General features: G+C 46.1%; 3 protein-coding genes and 3 long non-coding RNA genes across 7 annotated transcripts; 3 read left to right on the forward strand and 3 right to left on the reverse strand.

Moving 5' to 3' along the window:
* Window positions 1-291: 291 nt before the first annotated feature.
* Window positions 292-1,061, reverse strand: LOC115247617 (uncharacterized). The gene is made up of 3 exons (XR_003886667.1): window positions 987-1,061; window positions 843-902; window positions 292-771 (listed from the first exon to the last, which is right to left on the reverse strand). It is a non-coding gene; the product is annotated as an uncharacterized lncRNA (long non-coding RNA).
* Window positions 1,062-1,167: 106 nt separating this feature from the next.
* On the reverse strand, window positions 1,168-3,718 carry LOC115247513 (leucine-rich repeat, immunoglobulin-like domain and transmembrane domain-containing protein 3; the record flags this gene model as incomplete). The annotated part of the gene is made up of 4 exons (XM_029829512.1): window positions 3,621-3,718; window positions 2,958-3,332; window positions 2,576-2,655; window positions 1,168-1,277 (listed from the first exon to the last, which is right to left on the reverse strand). Coding segments are annotated over exons 2-4 (540 nt in total), but the record flags the coding sequence as incomplete, so codon positions are not given.
* A 1,689-nt stretch (window positions 3,719-5,407) lies between these two features.
* fam241a (family with sequence similarity 241 member A) lies at window positions 5,408-6,195 on the forward strand. Of its 2 annotated transcripts, none has more exons than XM_011618595.2 (2): window positions 5,408-5,673; window positions 5,776-6,195. In XM_011618595.2, exons 1-2 carry the CDS (start codon window positions 5,503-5,505, stop codon window positions 6,058-6,060), a joined length of 456 nt encoding a protein of 151 aa, XP_011616897.2. In that variant the 5' UTR covers window positions 5,408-5,502; the 3' UTR covers window positions 6,061-6,195. The 2 variants fall into 2 exon arrangements, with proteins under 2 accessions (XP_011616897.2, XP_003977482.2); XM_003977433.3 differs by having other exon boundaries at window positions 5,412-5,625.
* An 11-nt stretch (window positions 6,196-6,206) lies between these two features.
* On the forward strand, window positions 6,207-7,101 carry LOC115247630 (uncharacterized). The gene is made up of 2 exons (XR_003886683.1): window positions 6,207-6,919; window positions 6,996-7,101. It is a non-coding gene; the product is annotated as an uncharacterized lncRNA (long non-coding RNA).
* Window positions 7,102-7,336: 235 nt separating this feature from the next.
* jkamp (jnk1/mapk8 associated membrane protein) lies at window positions 7,337-9,974 on the reverse strand. The gene is given in 9 exon segments (XM_011618594.2): window positions 7,337-7,862; window positions 8,072-8,148; window positions 8,225-8,344; window positions 8,347-8,405; window positions 8,543-8,749; window positions 8,827-8,970; window positions 8,972-8,979; window positions 9,419-9,498; window positions 9,871-9,974. Coding segments are annotated over 9 exon segments (918 nt in total). The 5' UTR covers window positions 9,875-9,974; the 3' UTR covers window positions 7,337-7,643.
* Window positions 9,975-17,474: 7,500 nt separating this feature from the next.
* Window positions 17,475-18,778, forward strand: LOC115247608 (uncharacterized). Its single transcript, XR_003886655.1, has 3 exons — window positions 17,475-17,512; window positions 18,439-18,615; window positions 18,726-18,778. It is a non-coding gene; the product is annotated as an uncharacterized lncRNA (long non-coding RNA).
* The last annotated feature ends 5,406 nt before the right edge of the window (window positions 18,779-24,184 follow it).

Here is a 24,184-nt window from a genome sequence, read left to right on the forward strand (position 1 = left end):
CAACCATCATTATCATGTTTAGAGGCCCGTCTGATTACCAGGTTAACATCTTAGTTATGCTGTGAGAGGCCGAGGCTCCTGATCACCAGGATGCTGAAACCCTGCTGGGTCATGGCTGCCTCTCCTCTCCTCTCCTCTCCTCTCCTCTCCTCTCCTCTCCTCTCCTCTCCTCTCCTCTCCTCTCCTCTCCTCTCCTCTAGCAGGTTGGACATAGAGAAGGACAATAACTGACACCTTGATCGGCGGATGAACATTTTTATTTTTACAAAACAACTCCAAACCTAATTATTTCACACCATTTATAAGATTTGTGACAATCACACCCATTTTGAACTTCAACATTATTTTTAAAAAAGAATAAACTTGCCAGCAGACCAGTTAGAAATTTAGATCTTTTTAAACAGAGCTTTTTTGTTCTCAGCATCATTTTTGCCTGTTTTTGAGGCCACATTTCTCAGAAGGTTAGCAGCTGTTCCCTGTTAAGGTAGCTTGATGTGACATTTGTTCGTACCTGTTGGTCCTTCACAGAGAGGGAGCCAGCTTTCGACGGCCTTCTGTATTTGGATGATGCTTTTGCTCCAGTCTTTACCGACTTTCTCTTTGGAAGGTGGGATGAGCTGGTGACTCCCACCACTTTCAGTTTAATCAGCGCTTCAGATATTCCAGCCATGTTACGTGCCTGACAGCGATATTCACCTGCATCCTCGTATGATAATCCATTCAGGATGATGATGGACCACCGAACCCCCACGCGAGGAGAATCCTGCATAACTGCAAAATAAAACAATGAAAATTTCCACTGCCTGAGGTGCAGATGCTGAAAGAAAAGGACCACCACTTACAACTCTCCAAAAACCTGGGCAGCTGGAGGGAGCTGTCAGCAATGGCTTCTTGGCAACAGTCTGCACAAAGATATCAGATTGTGAATTGTTTGATTTGCGTGGGTTTGTAAAGCTCACCAGCCAACAGCAACCCTGCTCATCTACCTGTGTAGGCTGAGGTTTTGATCCAGGCTAGGGCAGGTGTTGGATAGCCGGTGGCATCACAACGGAGAATAACATTGCTGCCCAGTGGAGAGACCCTGGTGGCTGCAGGCTGGATGGAAGGCCGCATACAGTGAGAGAATTGTACTGGGGTCAGCAGTATCGTGGATTGCCCCACAGCTCTACTGCAGATCAAGAGCTGGTCCATGAGAACCACAGGGCTCCCCAAAGACATGGACAATGACATCAGCATAGAGATCTGGCAGTCACATATCCAGGGATTGTCCTGGAGACCTGTGTGCCAAACAGAGAATGTCTCATATACATTATCTACTAGAGATACTCAATTTATACTTGTGACATATTGCATTGGTATCTAGAGCTAATTCTCGTTTGTGCAGGTTATCAAAGTGGCTAGGGTCTTTCCAGGTGTTTCGGCAAAAAAAGGTGGTATGGAGGAGGCTTTCTGGAGCCTCCCCTGCCTAGTCTTTTGGAGGAATTCAAGTGCTCCAGAGAGAGGCTGGAAATGACGCCGTCAGAATCCTGTGAAAAAACATCTCAAACATCACCAAAGCAACACTGGCCTTGTGCGAGAGAGGAGGATTTGGCCTTGAAAAGAGCAAACCATAACGGCACGAGGCAGCTCCACCTCGGTCCAGAGGCCTAGTCTTTCAGGAGGTGTGCCAGCAAGAGCAGGCAGCAAGGTACATGTGGGACATCCCTCAATTTGAAGAGAGAGCTGAGAGAAGAAAGTCCTCTCGAAAGGAAAATATGAACTATGGAAGCATCCCACCCCATCTTCATTTTACAGCATATGATGTTCTGCCACCTCTAACAAGCCTCAAGCACAGTCTGGGTTATGGAAGACAAAGGTTGCTACAACTGGGGGTAAAACCAAGCGATGCAGTGCCTTACAGCTGTTATGGAGACCAAATGATCGGCCATCAATTCCAGGCCAGAACATCTGATCCTTGTCCGCTGGGAGGAATGCTGAACTGGTGGCTGGTCAAGCTGAGTCAAAGGCTGTGCTTTCCATCAGAAATCGCCACTGCAAACCTCAGACCGGACCTCCTTCTCTCTTGCTCTCACTTCCACAGGTTTGTATGATGGAGCTGAACGAAAGAGCCTCAGGTACACTGAGAAAAATTCCATCGTAAGTTGGCTGCTACCAGGCTGCTCAAGGATTTGGGAATGTGAGGCCAAGTCCAACACCAAGCCAAAGCTCTCACAAGCACAGCTGAACAGGGAAGCCAGTGACTCTGGGTAAAAAGGGGAGACCGCACATGGGCCACAACATAGCATGTGGGGTGCAGAAGGTCATCAGAGAAGGAACGAAGGAGTCCACTTGATGACTCCAATGATGCATTTAACCCTTCTGTCCCACATACTGCACCACAGATCCAACCTGGAAACCCCTCAGATCTTTGCCTCAACCCAACTTACACCTCAGGAGCTCAATCAATACGAGGTGGTCGTAAAACTGATGACTTATGCGACAGTCATTTTTGTACCAATTAAAAAGCCAAATGCAGCATTTCTTTATTTCTCAGCCAACTCTAATAAAAATAAAAAGGTTTGTATCATCTGTTTACCCAGAATTCTTCTTTGAGCTTGTCCTTTATCCAGGAGAGGAAACCAAAGGTCCAACATCTCAAGGGGTAATGTAGTCAGCCTGACAGGTGAAGGGAAAGAGCAATTACTGGTGAGCTACATAAACAGGCTTAGCAGTTTTTTAAAGCAAACTTTCAGAGAGACCAGAGTTGCTGTTGTTGCCTTGTTCTCTTTCTGCTGCCTGCAGGAAACCAGGCTACCATTTGATTCAGAATGGACAAGAGAGGAAACCCTGAAACCTTGCATGAAAAATTAAGTTCTGAAGGCAAAAGGACCCATCCAAGTATTAAGAAGGTGTAGCTAATGAAGTGGCCCGTAAGTGCAGATATTAATGTATTCCACCTGATGAAGAAACTGATTCACCTGTTGCTGGACAGGTCCAGATAGGTGATGTTGGGGAGGAAGACAGAAGCATGGGCTGGGAGGCTGGACAGGCGGTTGTTGTGAAGACCCAGAGTTTGGAGGCGAGGCATGTCCCTGAGCCCCTCCCAGGGGAAGGATGCAAGGAAGTTCCCATCAAGACGCAGCTCTCGCAAGGCCTTCAGGTTGACAAAGCTGCTGGGATGGACAGTTGTGATGGAATTGTATGTCAACCACAGGAACCGCAGTTCTGATAGGTTGTAGAAGGCTGCGCGGGGTACTCTGGAGATCTGAGTCTTCTCTAGTCGAAGCCTTACTGTGTCCGAAGGGACATTAATTGGAACAGAAGACATTTTGGAGTCACTGCACTGGACCAACCTGATGGAGTGAATGATAAACACAAGACCGTCAGGTCTAAAGTCAGATTCCACCAGCTGCTTGTCTGTACGTGTGTGTGTGTGTGTGTGTGTGTCTGTGTGTATGTGTGCTGTTCTGTGCTACTGCATTAACAGATGTGTGTCAGCAGTTACAACAATGGTTCTGACCTTTCTGTAACAATAAAGATAAAAAAACCCACCATTTTGGCCAACATACAAACATTGATTTGTTCAGGAATGAGAATAAGTTGCGTCATCAAATCCTAAACAAAGAGAGATGTGAATGAACCTGAGCTCCGATAATCCGGTGCCATCATATGTGCAGGAGCAGGAAATGGGACAGGCATAAAGTTCCCGTAGAACAGACTGCAGGATCTGAAAGAGCAGCAGCAGATACATCTTTCAAAGGACAAAATCAGCACTCTCCAGGGCGCTAAATGTCTCCATAGTCCCAGTCTTCTCAGTCAGACGTTGTGTCCACACAGAGAATCTGTTGCCCAGATTAGCTGGGATTACGCTCCTTTCAGGCACCACATAATCCCACAGCTCACGTGTCACAAATCACAACATCAGGCCGCAGCCCATTTCTGCATTACGGTATATCATGCTAACAAAGGGAGGAGGAGGAAAGTACTGTTATTATTTTCATTTTTAACCATAAACAAACAGACAGAATTTATTAGAGCACTGTGAGCAGAGCCTTCACAGCGTCTGTTCAGAGGTTTACGTTAGAATAGTTACTGTTTTTACAGAACAATGTAAGTAAAATAGGAAGCAATGTCTTCCTCCCAGATGGGAAAAATGGTCATTGTAATTCATCTCCCCAGCAATCAAATCAAATCAAATCAAATCAAATCAAATCAAATCAAATCAAATCAAATCAAATCAAATCAAATCAAATCAATCTTTATTTATACAGCGTCTTTTACAATCAAAATTGTTTCAAGGTGCTTTCCAGAATCCCAGGGCCTAACCCCCAACAAGTAACAGTGGCAAGGAAAAACTCCCCTTTAACAGGAAGAAACCTTGAGCAGGACCAGGCTCATGTAGGGGGACCCTCCTGCTGATGGCCGGCTGGGTAGAGAAGAGAGAGGGGGGAGGACAGGCAGGGGATAGAAGAGAGAGAGGAGAGGAGAGGAGAGGAGAGGAGAGGAGAGGAGAGGAGAGGAGAGGAGAGGAGAGGAGAGGAGAGGAGAGGAGAGGAGGAGGCACAAAGCATAGAAACACATACAAAAATACACTATTTATGCAAGCCGTCGGCTGAGTGGGTCAGCGGGGCCGGAGATCATGGCGGGGGGGGGGGCAGAAAAACTACACAAGAATCAGCATAACTAGTCTGCTTGATGAGGAGGAGGAAAGGAGAGGAAAGGAGAGGAGAGGAGAGGAAACCATGACCCAGTGGGGTGACAGAGGCCTGTCAGGTGATCATGTTTCCGGACCCCGGCAGCCTTGGCCTATAACAGCATAGCTAAAATGTTAACCTAATGATTAGACGACCCCCTACTTATGATAATTTGTCTGTCTATAATAGTAACTGGAACTACAGAATTAGTAACAATAAGCTTTTTCAAAGAGGTAGGTTTTAAGCCTAATCTTAAAAGTAGCGATGGAGTCAGCCTCCCGTACCTGGACAGGGAGCTGGTTCCATAGCAGAGGGGCCTGGTAGCTAAATGCTCGGCCCCCCATTCTACTCTTATAAACTCTGGGAACCACAAGTAGACCAGCATTCTGAGAGTGGATGACAGATGACAGTGTATGATGGAGGAATTGCTGAAAATTCCTAATAACACTAGGACAGAAGAAATTCATTTATTAAGAAGAACTCATAAACACTACTTTATTCATCTTGTCTTCTTCATTATCATGGCATTCTTATTGGGCAATGGCATTTACAATCAAGCTCCCCCCCATCTTTGGACAACCTCACCACAACGAACAAAACTCAAATGGAGGCGAGGTGGGTGCTTAAGTGTTCAGTGCCATGAATGAATGAGTGAATGAATGGTTTCCATCTTTGCTATTGTTTACACGCAATGTGTTTCCGGGTGCAATCTGAAATGGTCCGCCAGGGGGCAGAAGGACGACCTCGTTTGTAAACATGCAGAGAAGAAGTCGGAAGGCGGAAGTGTCACACCCGTGTTGTTATTAAGTTCAGGCTTTCATCGGAGAAAATGTCCGGAGCTGCTCCTTCTATTCCAAACCAGTTTATCTGTCGCCAGCGCGAAGAGCTGCTGTCAAAGACCCACCGGAGGCCCGGTGTCCGGCAGTTGGCACTCCCACAGCAGCAAGCCAGGGTGAGAGAGCCGAGCACGGCCTGCTGTAGCGTTCGTTCCCTCCGAAAGGTGGACTATTAAAAAGTTAGATAAGTGGGGACAGAGTATTGACGTTATTGGTATATATTTGAGAGGTTCAAGTGTCCACGTCTGGTTTGTCCCCCCCCCCAGCTCAGACAGCGACCCCCCAGCACCAGTAATCCCAGTTCCTGGGGGTGCACAGTGGAAGAGGCCGCCAGACAGCCACGCCTGGATGACTGTGAGAGAATGGGAACTCTGTTTGGGATACTCAATAAGTGTCTGCGGGGGCTGGGATTCAGCCACATGTTGTTTGGGGACAGAATAGTGGAACCTGTAGTCATGCTCTTCTTCTGGCTGCTGCTTTGGTTCCTGGGCGTCCAGGCTCTGGGCCTGGTGGCAACGCTGTGCATCATCATCATCTACATCCAGAAGTAGCAGCAGTCTCAGGCTAATGCTCCTGGGTGCTTCGCATCCTCTCCTCATGTCCGCAGGTTTCCCCCAGGACCTTCCGGAGGGAAATGACTGGACTACATTGTGCAGTCGTGAAGAACAGGAATCCAACTTCACGCTCTGTTTTGTGACGCTTTTTGGGCACAGCACAGCATGCAAAATATGCAAACCTTTGGTTCCACGCCAACATTTAACACAGCCACGTCTAAACCCAGGCCTCGAGGGTGATAATCCAGCCGGGTTTTCTGTCCCACCCAATGCATTTTCAACCTGGTGGGACAGAAAACCCAGCTGTGGACCGTGGACTGGGTTGGAACGTGGCCTTTGTTGAGTTTCTTAGTTCTAGTAAATATCTGTTGTGCCTTTGATATGATCAGGGTGCATTTATATCAAACTTATTTTTATTTATATCTAATTGAATGCAATTTAGAATGACACGGAGGAAAATGTGATGTTATTCATTTCACAGATGTTGATTTTTAATATTCAGTAAGTTTCTTCATTTTCTTGAAGCTGCAAAGGCAGATGTTTGGTCCTCTGGAGAACGTGTTGCTGAAGCCTCAGAGGCTGATTTTCCATGTACTGTCATACCAGAAATAGGTTCTAACCCCAACAATTAAACTGTCAGCTTGGTTTGCTCTCCTGCCGTCAGCACCTGTTTTTAAACAGTATTTGGGTGGAAATGTGTCCTGTCCTGTTTGTGCGTCAGCAGCTTAGGTGTCCATTAACGGTCTCACCTGAATGACATCTGCACCTTGTACTCACTGCAGAATGTTGTCCCTTGCCCCTGAAGGCTTTCCACCTCTGCTCCGTCGTACATGTATGCTGCAGCAGCTGGAAGAAGGTCCCAAACGCCTACATTTTTTTTTTACACTACAGGATCATTGTGGTGCCTTGACGTGATCTCTGGTAATTCTCAGGGGACTGTGAGTGCAGCTACAGACTGTAGGGAATCTGTAGGTCCACAATGAGGCATCCGGGCTGACATCAGGAGTCCCGCAGATGATTAAAGTGCTTCTAAATGTGTTTTGGGTTGCTGATTTGGATCTCAATGTCTTCCTTCTTTCACAACTAAAGAGTGTCGATCCACTCCGGCAGCAAGGGCGAGAAAGTCCTGTCAGTGTTTAATGGTTGTAGCAGAGGAGGAGACGTGAGTGCGAGCAATACTGTATGTGGGTTTTAAAAGAAGTCCGGAAAATGAGCTGAATAAAGGCAAAACGTGAGGTGAGGAAGCAGAATGACTCTGGACTGACTGGCAGCGTAGGAAACACATCTCTCATATTTTCAGTAGGAGCAACAGCTGCATATTTACAGTGAACTCAGCACTCGGGTTGCACGTGTGTTGGCATATATTAATGTGTTTTAAATACGTTTTCATTCCATCTATTTACACACATGTACATATATGTATAGAAAATGAAGCCTCGGTTGATTTGAGTCTGTCCAAAGGGCTGGTTTCCACACATGAACAGGTGGCTTACGTCGTTTCCACGGCACCTCTGGGTCTGCTGGGTCTTGGCTTCCTCTGTACTCGGTGTGGCCCTGAGAGCCAATGCTGCCTGGCAGGCTCAGTGTCCGCTGCCTCCCTCCGACAGGATGCGGCTGGGCTCTGTAAACTTGGCCGTGGCGATGTAGAAGAGGGTGGGTCCTGGAACCAGAGCCAGCAGAGGCAGGTCCTGCTCCAGCCTGTCCAGGCGGGAGATGGAGACAATGCCGTAGGCGTGCAGCAGCCAGTGACTGAAGAGGACGACTAGACGCTTCTTCTTGGTGACCAGACTCTTAAAAGACTGAATGAAAGCAGAACGTGTCACTAGCACAGATACCCACTGCTATCTGTAAGATCACTCTTTTATCAGGCCCCTCCCGGGAAAGGGGGCAGCCTCTGCTCTGTCTAAACACCCTACTGTCGGGCAAATGTTTGGCCAGAGGGCGCAGCTGCCATCTGGATGATTTCCGGGACACTTCAAACACAACCGAATGCAGCAGGTGTCTTTACCTGTATTTCAGAGGCAGACATGTAAACAGCCAGCGTGACCAATGACAAGACCAAGATGATGTAGGGAAATGCATAATCTAAAAGACAAAGATGGGCATGCATCAGTTCCTGTGCAGGCACATTGTGAACAGGCGGTCAACAGGCGGGACTCACAGAGCAGCCCTCCACCCACAGCCTGCAGCACAGTAAGGATGGGGAAGAAGTACAACGCCGCGTAGATGCTCTTGAAGCGATCAGACTTGCCCAGACCGCAGGCGATCTTCTTGACCAGCAGGGGCGCAGCAGCATCATCATCACCAGGCAGAAGGCGTAATAGATTAAGATGATGGTGTAGCTAAAGCAAAAAGAGCGGAACGCAGTGAGATGCAAGACACACGCTACTGCTTATGCTTCCAGATGCTTCCAGAAACATCCACATAAAAGAGCACCAGACCTCTCTGCTGCTTGATTTTAAGGTCAGCTCGTGCTTACAGCGGATAGACTGCCTCTTGGGTGCAGTGCAAGGTGTTGACGTAGTCGGGACTGGGATTGTACAGCATGGTGTACCAGTCTGACAGCATCTGGACCCGGCAGGAACGGATGCCGAGCGTTCCCACCGGCTCAGTGACCAGCAGCGTGATCACTGCTGATACACTGCACTCCAGCATGGCTGTGACGTGCTGCAGCAGGGCACTGGAACTGGACAAGATGGACAGGCCTCTCGTCACACACATCGCATCAGGAAAGGGTTGCTAAAATGTGGGCACAGCACTCACCTTTTCTTTCCAGAGTACCACTCGATGAAAAACCAGTGCAGCACCAGTGGTAACATGGCCATGAAGCCCAGGTAGAGCCAGTCGTACAGCTCAGGGGACTCTGTGCAGCGTTCACAGATCTTCTGCAGGTTGGTCCTCTCCCCGAGGACAGACCTCAAAGGAGACACACAAAAGGTAACTGAAAATGGTGCCAAAGTTGAAACTATTATCTACAAATCCTGGTAAAAGACGGCTCAGGAAACCTGAAAAGATTACAAAGGAACATCCATGGTGAGATCTTAAAAATAAGAAGGGATGCCTCCAGAAAGGACTTTTTAGAAGGTATTTTTCAAGGTCCTTTAGCTTTAAATCACCAGGATCTTCCAGAAGTCAAGAAGGCTGAGGAGGGGTACAGAAATCCTGAGTGTCCTGACACACATGGATGTAAGGTGCGGTAGGCCAGGGGCACCCCCATGCTGGGGCGCTTCATCAAGACTGGATCCTTGGCTCCCCACGAGTGCGGATGACGTCTGCTCCGGAACGACCCTGTTCACCTCACAACTGTGACTGTGCAGAGGCTGCAGGTCCCAGAACCCCATCCCTGAATACTCACCCCACACTCTCCCTCCGCTGAACCATTGACCATCATCCTGCCACAGTAGAGCCCTGGACAAGTGGAGCTCATGGCCACAGCTGATATAAAAACACAGGGCTGCGAGTTATTGTTATGTGGGACGTTTCGAGTGGCTGATATAGTAAATGTTACAAGAGAACTGAAGTGATGCGGCAGCACTGCTCGAGACCGAAAATAACACAAAAACCAAAACCCCGTACACCAGGTGTTGAAACGAACAACAAAGAGTCCAATTTGATTAAAAAACAAACAAAAAAAGGTTTTGGTTTCTTTAACAAGCGAAATGTCTAAATCTCAAATACGTACAAATACGCGAGCTAACGCGTAAACCATCCAACAGTCACACAGATGTCTGCGCAGCACATAAAGGTGAATGTTACCAAATAATAAATAAATATTATAAATGTATGAAGTATACCGAGTTTACTTACACATGCTGTCCAAACACTGATTAAAATAAAGGTCCACAATGTAGCTCCTTTTTCAACAACTGACGACACCGGATACGGACGGAATAAAGTGTAACGCCGACAGGAAATTTATCTTCTTCTTTTTTTTCCCCCACCCTATTTTTGCGGCGGTTGGCAATGTTCGGGTGCATTACCGCTATGGCCTGATCAGGAGGTCCACCCGGGATGGATAGACCTCTGAACGAGGTCCCGTTTAAACCCGGATAACTTAAAGCATTTGCGTCAAGTGATTGCCTCAAATAGTTTAAGTTACTGAAATATATTTTTTAAAGTATAATAAATTCAAATGTACAATATTTGAATTTATCTTGAACTTTTGGCATTCCCTGCTGAATGAAGATTAAGGTGTTTATTAAACACTTGGGGAGTGCAGGTGGAGTGCGTAAGTAAATTCAAACAGGAGACACATTGCCTGTTGGTGATTGCCTCCATCGCAATGCTACCCTCCACAACTATCCCCAGTCTTGAGGGCTTTAGTTGCAGTGATTCTGTTTGCAGCAGGCCATCATCTTAGCCCTGCTGAGGTTGACTCTGTTGCTGAAGGTGCAGCAGCCTCACTGAGAATCACGCTTGATTCTGTTGCCCCCCTGAAAAAGAGAATAGTAAATCAGAGGAGGTGTGCCCCCTGGTATAATTCACATATCAGGACCCTCAAGCAGAAAGTGTGAAGACTGGAAAGGAAGTGGCATTCTTGTAAAATAGACAGCTACCATGTAGCCTGGAAAGACTGTCTATTAGTTTATAAAAAGGCCCTTCGCAAGGCTAGAACAGCTTATTTTTCTTCTTTGATTGAGGAAAATAAGAACAACCCCAGGTTTCTTTTCAGCACTGTGGCCAAATTAACCAAGAGTCACAGTGTTTTAGATCCACGTATCCCTTCTTCCCTTAGTGGTGAAGACTTCATGAGCTTCTTCACTGATAAAGTTCTAGCTATCAGAGAGAAAGCTAACCAGGCCATCCCAACAACTGGACCAACACCAGATGTGCTGACTGGGGGAACATACAGGGTCTCCAACGAGCCCTTAAGCTCCTTCAGCCCTATATATTTTTCTGAGGCGTCATCGCTAATTCAGAAATCCAAGACCACCACGTGTCTTTTAGATCCCATCCCAACACACCTGTTGAAGGATGTTTTACCATTGATAGGCAGTTCTATCCTGGACCAGATCAATGGTTCTTTCGTGTCAGGTTATGTACCCCGGTCCTACAAGGTGGCAGTGATTAAGCCGTTGCTTAAAAAACCATCACTGGATCCCGAAGTCTTAGCAAATTATAGGCCAATATCCAACCTTCCTTTTATCTCTAAAGTTCTAGAGAAGGTGGTGGTGACTCAGTTACTGGAGCACCTGCAGAGGAACAGCCTGTTTGAGACGTTTCAGTCAGGCTTTAGAGCTCACCACAGCACAGAAACAGCACTTCTTAAAGTCACTAATGATCTTCTCATAGCTTCCGATCATGGACTGGTCTCTATGCTGGTTCTGCTGGACCTCAGTGCTGCTTTTGATACAGTTGATCACAGCATCCTGTTACAGAGACTGGAACATGTGACTGGGATTAAAGGGACAGCACTAGACTGGTTTAGATCATATTTATCCGATAGATACCAGTTTGCCCATGTCCATGGTGTTCCCTCCTCATACAGTAGGGTTAGCCATGGAGTTCCTCAAGGTTCTGTACTCGGACCAATCCTCTTCACATTGTACATGCTTCCCTTAGGGAACATTATTCGGCAGCATGGGATAAATTTAATTGTTATGCTGATGACACTCAGCTCTATTTATCCATGAAACCCGAGGAGACAGAGAAGTTAGTGAAGCTCCAGACCTGTCTTAAAGACATAAAGTCCTGGATGTCTTCAAATTTCCTCCTCCTTAACCCAGGAAAAACTGAGGTCATGGTGTTTGGTCCTGAACCTCTCAGGGATAGATTAGATCACATGATCACTCTAGATGGTATCTCATTAACATCTAGTCTCTCTGTGAGGAATCTAGGAGTAACTTTTGATCAAAATCTCTCCTTCAACTCACACATTAAATTAGTCTCTAGAAGTACCTTTTTTCACTTGAGGAACATCACAAAGATCAGGAAACTGCTGACGCGGCATGATGCTGAAAAGTTAGTCCATGCATTTGTTACTTCCAGGCTGGACTACTGTAACTCCTTATTATCAGGGTGTCCAAACAACTCTTTAAGAAGCCTCCAGTTGATCCAAAATGCTGCAGCCAGAGTTCTGACAGGTATTGACAAAAGAGATCACATTACTCCTGTACTGGCGTCGCTTCATTGGCTGCCCGTTAAATTTAGAATAATTTTTAAAACCCTTCTTTTGACCTACAAGGTCCTCAGAGGCCTAGCTCCATCCTACCTGGAGGAGTTAGTGATACCTTACCAGCCCAATAGACCGCTCCGCTCTCAGAATGCTGGTCTACTTGTGGTTCCCAGAGTTTCCAGGAGTAGAATGGGGGGCCGAGCATTTAGCTACCAGGCCCCCCTGCTATGGAACCAGCTCCCTGTCCAGGTACGGGAGGCTGACTCCATCGCTACTTTTAAGATCAGACTCAAAACCTACCTCTTTGAAAAAGCTTATTGTTACTAATTCAGTAGTTCCAGTTTCTATCATAGACAGACAAATTATCATACCTAGGGGTCGTCTAATCGTTAGGTCACATCTTAGTTATGCTGTTATAGGCCGAGGCTGCCGGGGTCCGGAAACATGATCACCTGACAGGCCTCTGTCACTCCACTGGGTCATGGTTTCCTCTCTTTTCCTCTCCTTTCCTCTCCTCATCAAGCAGACTAGTTATGCTGATTCTTGTGTAGTTTTTCTGCTTCTCCCCCCCCCCCCTCTATTTATTTACAGGTATCGCCGCCCTCAGAGCTGCATAATGACCTCCGGCCCCGCTGAAGTGATTGTGCATCATATTTTTTGTGTGTGTTTCTGTGCTCTGTGCCTCTCCTCTCCCTCTCCCTCTCCTCTCCTCTCCTCTCCTCTCCTCTCCTCTCCTCTCCTCTCCTCTCCTCTCCTCTCCTCTCCTCTCCCTCTCCTCTCCTCTCCTCTCCTTCTCCTTTTCCTCTCCCTCTCCTCTTCTTTCCTCTCCTCTTTCCCCTCCTCCTCCTTCTCCTCTCCTCTACCTCCCCTCCACTCTACTTCTCCTCTCCTCTACCCCTCTCCTCTCCTACCTATCCTATCCTCTACCTATCCTCCCCCTTCTCCTCTCTCTTTACCCAGCCGGCCATCAGCAGGAGGGTCCTCCTACATGAGCCTGGTCCTGCTCAAGGTTTCTTCCTGTTAAAGGGGAGTTTTTCCTTGCCACTGTTGCTTGTCTGGGGTCAGGCCCTGGGATTCTGGAAAGCGCCTTGAAACAATTTTGATTGTATAAGACGCTATATAAATAAAGATTGATTGATTGATTGGTGCTTTACCGCCACCCGGTGGACACGCGTGGAACTGCAGACAATAGTTAAACGCGCTCCGACACATTCTGACCTCTGCTGCTCCTCCTGGACTCCAGGGCTGCAGAAATATGCTGCTTTTACAAGTCTTTCTAAATCTCTGAAGCATCATAAATCTTATTTATTTATTTATGTAACTAAGTTAGTCAGTTTTAATTTAAATGCAAAAACATATTTATGGCATTAAAATAGCAAAACAACTTTTCATCTTGAACCCTCCCAGAACGCTTTTATAGTAGTGGAATATTAATCAACAGCCATAAAGTTGTTCATTAACAGAGGAAAAGGAAAGGTAAAAGTTTTCCATTCAGACTGAGCAGGAAGACTGAAGACCGACAAGGTGAGTGTAAACGAAGAGCATTATTGAAAAGAATTGACAGTTGTGTTTGGAGAGAAAATCAAGATTTGAAAACATTTTTGTGACTATTGAAGAGCTGCATAGAGCTGAAGAATTCTTGGCTTAAGAAAATTCAACTAGACTTCATATTTAGTTTTAGCACAAAACATCGTTATACATTATAAATGAAGAGGTCTTATTTAACTTTCTTATAGTCTGGCTTTAGTTATAGTTGAATAGTCTTTCTAAGTGAAGTTTAGTTTATTTTTCTGCTCTTTGCTACTGATCCTAAAAGAACTTTGAACTTTAAACCCTCCCAGAATGCTTTTATGGTAGTAATATATACGCCATGAAGCTGCTGATTAGGTTTTAAAAGTGAAAGTGAAAGTATTCTGTTCAGACGAAGCAGGAAGAGCGACAAGGTGAGTGTAAAGTGAGTATCATGCTGTTAACGTTGTTAGAGAGTCTTAACAGGTATTAACAACATTTTAAAACTTTTTTGTGACAGGTGAAAAGCTCTTAGAGTTATTAGAGTTGTTCAACAGTCCAGGTCACAGCTGGATATTTTGGTATTACCTGTCAAACAACATCTAATCGTGGGCAAGTTAGCATCTCTCAGCCGGACCAATTTAAGACAATAAACTAAATAAATAAATCCACACAGGATCACAGGACACCAACAGGATTTTGGGTTCATGTTGCCCGTCTTCTCACAGTGGTTTATTGTTCTATGTTGTGGAACCACTGTGACAGAAATGCAGGAGTGGGTGTCATTTCTTTCATCTATTTTAAATAGAGCAGTGATCTTTGAGGACTTGGATTATAGAAATAATTGAAGAGGGGAACAAAGGAGGGGAGTTAAAAAGTCCTGACTAGTATGTTTATGTAGCACCAGATAATTTAGTGGCTGAGCTGAAGACAGTCCTTTCACCATGTTGGCCTGTGGAAAACCAGTGTTGTCGGCCCGATGGACCAGCGTCCCCGTCGTTGCCGGACCACCGTTGGCCACCAGTTGGGTTTTGGGATCAAAGTGGGGGCGTTTCCTGTATCCGGTTCTCCTCACGGATCCATGACTACAACATGTTGCTGCAAGTGCAGAGACGTTTGCTCTGGAAAGAACTTTAGAGCACATTCAGTGCTGCAGGATGAGGGGCTGGAAAAGGTGCCAGTTCTTTTCTCACTGCAGGGAACAGTTAAAAAAGCAGCTTAAACTCTGAAAACATGAAAATGATACAGAGACATCATTGATTTATTGATTCAGTTGTTATCCAGAATGGATTAGAAATGTTCCTGTTTGATAAAGATGCAGTGAATTGGGATTATTTAACTACAACCTCTACAGATTATTTACCTTCATCACAGTCTCATCACTATTTCTGATGTTTCCTCAGGATGGACGAGGACAGAGCAGAGTCCACAGTGCCCAGCTGTGTGTCCCTGAAGAGTGACCAGTCCAAAAGTGAAATAATCAACTTCAGAAGTTCAGAGGAAATGTAAGAAAACTAAAGCGTGATGATGTGCTTGTGTGGCAGCTGTTAGTCACATTAACAGCAGCAGGTTGTGAGTTTATTATTGGAGATGTTTAACACTTAAACCTCAGACAGCCATATAGTTACAGACTTAATGTGAATATTGTTGATTAGAAACAAGAATCATGTTTAAACTGAAAGATGAATTCAGACATAAATGCTGGAACAATATTGAGTCTTGATCAGGTTCTTTCATCCTATAAATCAAAGGACTAATAGAGATGTGTTTCATAGTGAGAGGGGGGAGCACATCTTATCAAACTGGGACCAGTCAGCTCCACCAGGAGAGTCCTCTTGTTCACAATCTGGAAGCAGATCTGGAGATGCTGAAATGAAACCCAAACAAAGTAAAACTGTTCAATATGAGATTTAATTTGTGATGTCATGAATTTGTAGTTGTGTTGATGATTTATTACAGATGGAAATCATTAGTTTACTTGTTTTCAGGAAGTGATCTGCAGGAGGTGATAGAAGGTCATAAGATGAGTCTGAAGAGAAGATGTGAACATGTGACTGAAGGAACTCATGAAGCAGGAACTGGAACCCTGCTGAACAAGATCTACACTGAGCTCTACATCACTGAGGGACAAAGTGAGGAGGTGGACACACAACATGAGGTGAGACAGCTTGAGAGAACCTCCAAGAAGAACATCCAGGACACTCCAATCAAGTGCCAGGACATCTTCAAAGTCTTATCTGAGCAACAGGGACACATCAGAGTGGTTCTGACCAACGGTGTCGCCGGCGTTGGAAAAACCTTCTCAGTGCAGAAGTTCAGTCTGGACTGGGCAGAAGGTTTGGAGAACCAAGACATCAGTCTGGTGCTTCCGCTCTCATGCAGGGAGCTGAACTTGATCAGAGATGAGCAGCACAGTCTTCTCTCACTGCTTCATGTTTTCCATCCAACATTACAGAAGATCAGAGCAGAAGATCTGACTGTCTGGAAACTTCTGTTCATCTTTGATGGCCTGGATGAAAGCAGATTTTCACTGGGTTTCAACAACCATCAGGTCATCTCTGATGTCACACAAGTATCGTCCGTTGACATGCTCCTGGTGAACCTCATCCAGGGGAACCTGCTTCCATCAGCTCTCATCTGGATCACCTCCAGACCTGCAGCAGCCCATCAGATTCCTCCCTCGTGTGTTGACAGGATCACAGAAGTACGAGGCTTCACTGACTCCCAGAAGGAGGAGTACTTCAGGAGGAGGTTCAGTGATGAAGATCTGTCCAAGAGAATCATCTCACACATCAAGGCCTCCAGGAGCCTCCACATCATGTGTCTGATCCCAGTTTTCTGCTGGATCACTGCTATAGTTCTGGAGGACATGATGACCAGAGACCAGAGAGGAGAGCTGCCCCAAACCCTGACTGACCTCTACTCACACTTCCTGAGGGTTCAGATAAAGAGGAAGAAGCAGAAGTATGGAGGAAAGCAGAGACCAGAGGAACTGACTGAGGCTGATAAAGAACTCCTTCTGAAGTTGGGTCGGCTGGCGTTTGAACATCTGGAGAAAGGAAACATCATGTTCTACTCAGAAGACCTGGAGCGATGTGGACTGGACGTCTCCGAGGTGTCGGTGTACTCAGGAGTTTGTACAGAGATCTTCAAGAGAGAGAGTGTGATCTTCCAGAAATCAGTCTACTGCTTTGTTCATCTGAGCGTTCAGGAGTTTCTGGCTGCCGTCTACATGTTCCACTGTTACACCAGGAAAGACACAGCGGTTATAAATCAGTTCCTAAAACTTTCGAAACCAAACCGTTTTTCCTGGTTTACTGGGTTGTTTACAAATAACGATCCAGCCAGAGTCATCCAGTCATCTCTTGATGACTTCCTCAGGAGAGAACTAATGAAATCTCTCAAAAGTAAAAATGGCCACCTGGACTTGTTTGTTCGCTTCCTTCATGGTCTCTCTCTGGAGTCCAATCAGAGGATCTTGGGTGGACTGTTGGATCAGACGGAGAACCACCCAGAAACCATCCAGAAGGTCCTCAACAACCTGAAGAAGGCGAACAGTGATGGAATCTCCCCAGACAGAAGCATCAACATCTTCCACTGTCTGATGGAGATGAAGGATCAGTCAGTCCATCAGGAGATCCAAGAGTTCCTGAAGTCAGGGGAGATACCAGAGAGGGAACTGTCAGAGATCCACTGTTCAGCTCTGGTCTACCTGCTGCAGATGTCAGAGGAGGTTCTGGATGAGCTGAACCTGCAGCAGTACAACACCTCAGTGGAGGGACGACGTCGCCTGATTCCAGCTGTGAGGAACTGCAGGAAGGCCGAGTAAGTAAAGATTTTTGGGGCCGGACATCGGCGTTTAAATCAAGCGAGTGGATCATGTCAGGCAGCAATACCCCCTCCAGTGGTCATTCCTTCAATTCTTTATCTCCATTGCAGCGTCCATGAATTAAAACAACAACAATTCATCCAGAAATGTTCAACACTGGCTGGATATAAGTTCAAAGGTCAATCCAGACAAACCAACATAAGGCAGGAATAATAGGAGCCACAAGTTAACTGACTATCATGAAATTACTGTCATGTCATTAAATAACTTTTGTTTGTTTGTATACATCGTATTCAATCAACAGAAAAACACATTTTAACTAATGACACGTGACTATTTTGCTTCATTTGTTCAACGTAAAAACAGCCGGCCTCGTTGGTTTAAATGGGTGTTTTAGGTCTTTGTGGCGGTTCCGTTTGGAGCCTTTATGTGACCCACAAAGTTGTTTGAGCCTTTCCACACCCGTTAGGTGGCAACTTCATCACTAGCAACAAAAGGTGCAGTGAAAATGATTTGAAGGGAAACAGGCAGATAGAACAGAAGCTGAGGGCAATCGATGCAACCAGAGACTCTGATGTCATCGATCGGATCGCTGAATTAAGACTTGACGCACGATCGTACAAATTGGATGAAATGCAAAATATCCAAAGAGCCGATAGACAGATAAAAAGATGCACGTTTCTTTAAGCCATTTGCTACAATCATTTTAAATATTGAGTAATTATGAGCTGTTCTAAAATAAGACAAATGTTGAGAATAATTCAGTTGCATTTCAGATCTGATGGTCGTTCAAACTGTTGCTCTACGGTGTTGAATTTAGCTTTTCCAGGAAATGAGCTACATTTGTGTTGAGGTAGATTCTCAGATAAGTTGATTAGAAATCCCAAAGTTTGACTCACTATTTTTGTTTCATACACAACAGACTGTCTGGTAGTTTTCTTTCAAAGAGTCATTGGGAAGTTGTGGCCTCAGCAATGACGTCAAACCCTTCTCATCTACGGGAGCTGAGCTTAAGCAGGAACCAAAGCCTGAGAGATGCTGACGTAAACTTACTGTCTTCTGCAATGATGCATCCAAACTGCAGACTGGAGACGCTCAGGTCAGGAGGCCTCTGTTGGTCTTTTCTAAATTTCTTTACATTTTCTGCTTTTCTCTTCATTTTCATATTTAGAAATGTGTTTTTATTTGCCCCATTTATTCCTTTTCCAGGCTGTGGGACTGCAATTTATCAGAGACCAGCTGTGACTCTGTGGCCTCGGCGCTGAGGTCCAATCCCTCCCATCTGAGGGTTCTGGAACTGAGTGAGGCCAAGTTTCAGGATTCAGGAGTGGAGCGGCTCTGTTCTGGACTGGAGAGTCCAAACTGTAAACTGGAGAGGCTCAGGTCAGTCTTCATTTTTCTACCTATATACCAGCTGCTAAGATGGTGAAGTGAGGCTGTTCTCAACACTGCTGTGATGCACCACATTAAAAAAATTCCTTGAAATATCGTGAATTCAGGTCTGACCCAACTAAGAACTAACGTAGGTTTAGTACTGACGCAGATAACATGCAGACCTGCACCGTATAACCTTATCCTGCATTTTTCAGATTGATTGGCTGCAATTTATCAGAGATCAGCTGTGACTCTCTGGCCTCGGCGCTGAGGTCCAATCCATCCCATCTGAGAGAACTGGACCTGAGCCTCAACGATCTGCTGGATTCAGGAGTGAAGCTGCTCTGTGGTTTTCTCCACTTTCCAAACTGCCGACTGGAAACTCTGAGGTAAACACCATTCTCAAAAATGTCCATTATTCCATCCGAGGGTCCTCACACTTTCTGAGTGTGTGTGTTGTGCCCAGTTCCTTCAGGAGGGAGGGCCACACGGGGACCACTTATTCATGATAAATTGATTTAAGGACAATGAAAAAGCCGACAGATGGTAGCCAAAATTAGACAAAACTAGGTGAGGGTGCCTGGTAGACACCAGCCAACGAGGAGGGAGATGGTGAGGGAGACAGGAAGTCATCTAAGACAGGTTGTGCCTTTAAAGATGAGCCACAGGTGAGATGGATCTCCATGATGAGATGGGAGGGAAAGAGGTGGGAGAACCTGGGAAGAGTGAGGGCCAGAACAATATATATTCTCCTCTGGAACAGTGCAAACCTGAGAGGTTGGAATTGTGGTAATTACATATTACTATCATTTTTTAAACCTGTAACTAAATTAAATATTTACAGATCATGCCTTTGATTAACCTTTCAGATTAATACTGGTTTCACTTATAACCTTATAAAAGTTTCCCTTCTTTATTTAGATTAAGGGACTGCAGCTTATCAGGGACCAGCTGTGACTCTCTGGCCTCGGCGCTGAGGTCCAATCCCTCCCATCTCAGAGAACTGGACCTCAGCCTCAACAATCTGCAGGATTCAGGAGTGAAGCTGCTGTCTGATCTCGTAGAGAATCCACACTATGGGCTGGAGACATTGAGACATTTCTGGTAGAAGCCAGTCAACTCCCGCTTATCTGCTGCATCACTCACTGACCACTGGTGAAGAGCATCTGTGGAAACATCTGCCGTCTGCTCCCTCCATAGATGAAAAATTAGAGTATCAGTCCGCGCTTCCAGTTCTGGTGCAACGTCCAGTTCTAAATGTATGAATCCGCGTATTGACGTTTCAACGCCCCATCAGTAAACGGAGAGATTTGGATATAGTCCCCCTGAGGTGGTATTTTTAGAGCAGTTCTTAACAACTTTCTCTTTGCCTGATAAGAGGTCCAAACATTATTTCACTTCCCTATAAAATTTGCTGTTCAAGATCAGATACCAGCAGGTATAATTCATCCTCTAAATTTTCACAATTTCTTATTCTGTCAGGCTGTTTTTAAACCTTTGGCAACATAAAATAAAGTACTCAACTGGTATTATGTCAGGCTGGTTTACATCACATTCAAGAAGCCAGCAGAAATAAAGCACAACAGTTACACAGACTACGCACAATAATATAGAGGATATAAAAAACAGTGTTGAGATGGGTTTGTGTCACTTTAGTAAAATCAAAGCATTTTTCTTTATGTGCCAGCAGTGAACACAATCTAAGAAGTCTTTGACACTAAACATATGGAGCTCCTATAGAACAAACTAAAGATTTGTTGTTATTAAGATAAAGAAATGCAACATTTCCCCCAGAGAAACGATGGCGATGGAAAAAGCCCTGGCTGTGTGTGTGCATCACAGCAGGCGTGGGTTCTCCTCTCTGGAGTCATGCGGGTCTCCTTTGAAGGGCAGATGAGGAGGTTGGTTACAGATTCCCCTCAGAAAGATGATTACGGTGCCAAAGGTCATCACCGGGGTAACCAGGAAGAGGCAGAGTCGGTCTACTGTACGAGCGATGCCGCTCCAGTTATCCTTCTCCTGTCAGGACCAGACATTTACGCCACTTTTGATCTTTTTAAATCAGACTTTGGGTTGAGGACTCTGTTTGAACCCTCTGAGCTCATTGTAGTCGTTCTCGTTGCGCATGTGTTTAATGATGTAGTGGCTCCATCCACAGCCGGCTTGATCTCTGCGTACAGCTGATGGCTCCTCCCTCTTCTTGTGGTTTCACAGCTCCACACAGACACCAAAGCTCAGAACTCAAATGAAGCTACTTATGCTTCTATATCTCATGTGTTTAAATGTTTCTGGAAACGTACTGGCAGCGTGTGTGACTCGGGTCACCAGTCCGTGTCTCCCAGACTGTTTCTCAAACATCAGCTCACTGCAGGACTTCACACTGTCGTACTCCTCAGCCGAGGCAATGGAGCCCACTGAGCTGGATCGCCGCGGTAACGCTCCATCCCAGTACGGCTCTGCCTCAGCAGGGCGGGACATGCGCAAGATGTGGGGTAATTGCTCGAGGAAGAGCTGGCAGAAAAAGAAAACAGGATTTGGAACACTGATACTGATGTGTGTATGTGTGTGTGTTATAGTGGGAAAACCACATGTTCATATATCCTCTTTCATATGTTATTAAGTCATAGGTTCATATATCCTCTTTCATGTGTTATTAAGTCATAGGTTCATATATCCTCTTTCATATGTTATTAAGTCACATGTTCATATATCCTCTTTCATATGTTATTAAGTCATAGGTTCATATATCCTCTTTCATGTGTTATTAAGTCATAGGTTCATATATCCTCTTTCATATGTTATTAAGTCACATGTTCATATATCCTTTAAATGTATTTTTTATTTTACTCTTTATTTGCATATTTGAAACTTGAACGCAAAGTTGTCTGCTCCTTTGTTTACTTCCGGTTCCTGTCGCTAGTTTCCGGTCTCGTGAGCTCACTCTCGCTAGCTTGTCACTGACGGTTGTTGTCAGCGCAGCATCAGCGAGTCTCCAGCCCGGACGCGGCTCCTTCGTGCGTCCACAGAGGCTCCGTCTGTCTCCTACTGACTTGTATCTCTACATTTTGTCGTTGCTGCTGGTTGTCAAACGTTTGCTGGAACTTGTGGCGCTTGGCTGAACTGGTCTAGGTCAACTATATCTGTTTTAAAGAAGCGGAGGAGACCGCGGAGGAGGTTCCGAGGATGAACCCTCAGTGCGCCCGCTGTGGGAAGATCGTCTACCCGACAGAGAAAGTGAGCTGCCTGGACACCGTGAGCTGGATGACCCGGAGAAGCGTCCTTTTAGTCCGTTTTTGCGAGGATGACAGAAACGGGAACCTTTGGGCAGGTCCTGTGAAGTTGGACACGTCGGTGATTGAGAAGTGGAAGGAAAACGACCCTTAAATAGCTTTTTAGGGCTTAAATGGCAGATATCACAGAAAAAGAGCTCATCAATAACTGTTAATGAGCCAGACTTGCTGGTCAAACCAGGCTTTTGTAGGAAATATGGCCTCCTTTTAAGTTTTTTAAATGCATTTCTTTAAACTCTTAGAACACAGAGGAACTCTTTTATTGGGGGCAGAGAAGGTACATTTTTACCTTGTAAAATTCAGTCAAAAGAGCACTAAAAGCATGAATAAAGTAAATCATGTAGATTCTAATGACATAAGCTGGAGCTCCTACAGTTACAGCCCATAATGAGACTGCAACTGTTTCTGGGAAAGTGAACTTTTATACAGTTTACATTCTGCATTCTGAGTCTGTCCCCGGCTCCTCAAGACCTGCGCTGCTGAACTCGGGGAGCCACTACAACGGGTCTTCAACCTCAGCCTGGAGCTGGGGAAAGTGCCCACCTTATGGAAGACGTCCTGCGTCATTCCAGTCCCCAAGAAGAACAGACCGAGTGAGCTGAATGACTTCCGGCCGGTGGCACTCACCTCACATCTGATGAAGACTCTGGAGCGGCTCTTCCTCAACCTCCTCAGGCCCCAGGTGCAGCACGCTGAGGACTCCTTACAGTTCGCCTACCGGGACAAGGTCGGTGTAGAGGACGCCATCATCTACCTGCTGCACCGAGTCCACTCGCATCTGGACAAGGGGAGTGGCACAGCGAGAATCCTCTTTTTGGATTTCTTGAGTGCCTTCAACACGATCCAGCCCCTTGTCCTACACGACAAGCTTCTACAGATGCGAGTGGACCCCTGCCCGGTTGCTTGGATCTCCAGCTACCTCACCGACAGGCCGCAGTTCGTCAGGATGAAGGACATCACGTCTGACACTGTGGTCAGCAGCATCGGGGCTCCACAGGGGACTGTGCTGTCCCCCATCCTCTTCACTCTGTACACCTCGGACTTCTGTTACAACTCCGAAATGTGTCATATCCAGAAGTTTGCAGATGACACAGCCATCGTTGGATGTATCAGAGACGACGAAGAGGAGGAGTACCGGTGCCTGGTGAGGGACTTTGTTGCCTGGTGCCACAACAACAGCCTGCAGCTCAACACCTCCAAAACTAAAGAACTGGTCATTGACTTTGGGAGGGACCGACCGAGACCTAGACCAGTTCAGATAGGAACGGAGGAGGTGGAGGGCGTGCAGACCTACAAATATCTTGGGCTGTGGCTGGACAACAGGCTGGACTGGACAAGCAACACAAGGCAGCTACAAGAAGACCCAGAGCAGGATGTACTTCCTGAGGAGACTCAGATCCTTCAACATCTGCAGGAAACTCCTCTGGATGTTCTACCAGTCTGTGGTCGCCAGCATCCTGTCCTACGCTGTGGTGTGCTGGGGGGGGAGTGTGACAAAAGCGGACCTCTCCAGGCTGGAGAAGCTGATCAGGCGGGCCAGCTCGGTGGTGGGGATGAAGCTGAAACCTCTGGCGACAGTGGCAGAGAGGAGAACTATTGACAAGCTGCGGAGCATCATGGACAATGTCCGCCACCCTCTGCACACTGTCATCCACAGCCAGAGAAGCCTGATCAGCCAGAGGCTGCGCCTCCCCAAGTTCAGGACCAACAGACTGGGGAACTCATTCATCCCCCGAGCTATCAGACTGTTCAACTCCTCACTGGGGGGAAGGAGGGCCAACAGAAGGACTGGAACAACACTGCAATAACATAATACTGGGACATCCATTCATTCAGTTCATTCATCCATCTATTCATTTATTTACATTTTCAGAGTTTTATATTTTATATTTATATTCTATTTTTAATTTATTCTATTTTAGGGAGGGGAGGGGAGAGGGGAGGGGAGGAGAGGGGAGAGGGGGAGGGGAGAGGAGGAGGGGAGAGGAGGAGAGGGAGAGGAGA

This window comes from Takifugu rubripes, chromosome 21, assembly GCF_901000725.2.
Source record: "Takifugu rubripes chromosome 21, fTakRub1.2, whole genome shotgun sequence".
Lineage (NCBI taxonomy): Eukaryota > Metazoa > Chordata > Actinopteri > Tetraodontiformes > Tetraodontidae > Takifugu > Takifugu rubripes.

Bases quoted from the DNA above. Each gene is read 5' to 3' on its own strand.
- fam241a (XM_011618595.2), top strand. From the start codon at position 5,503: ATGTCCGGAGCTGCTCCTTCTATTCCAAACCAGTTTATCTGTCGCCAG. The intron at 5,674-5,775 runs GTGGACTATTAA...CCCCCCCCCCAG, and splicing joins GCGTTCGTTCCCTCCGAAAG to CTCAGACAGCGACCCCCCAG.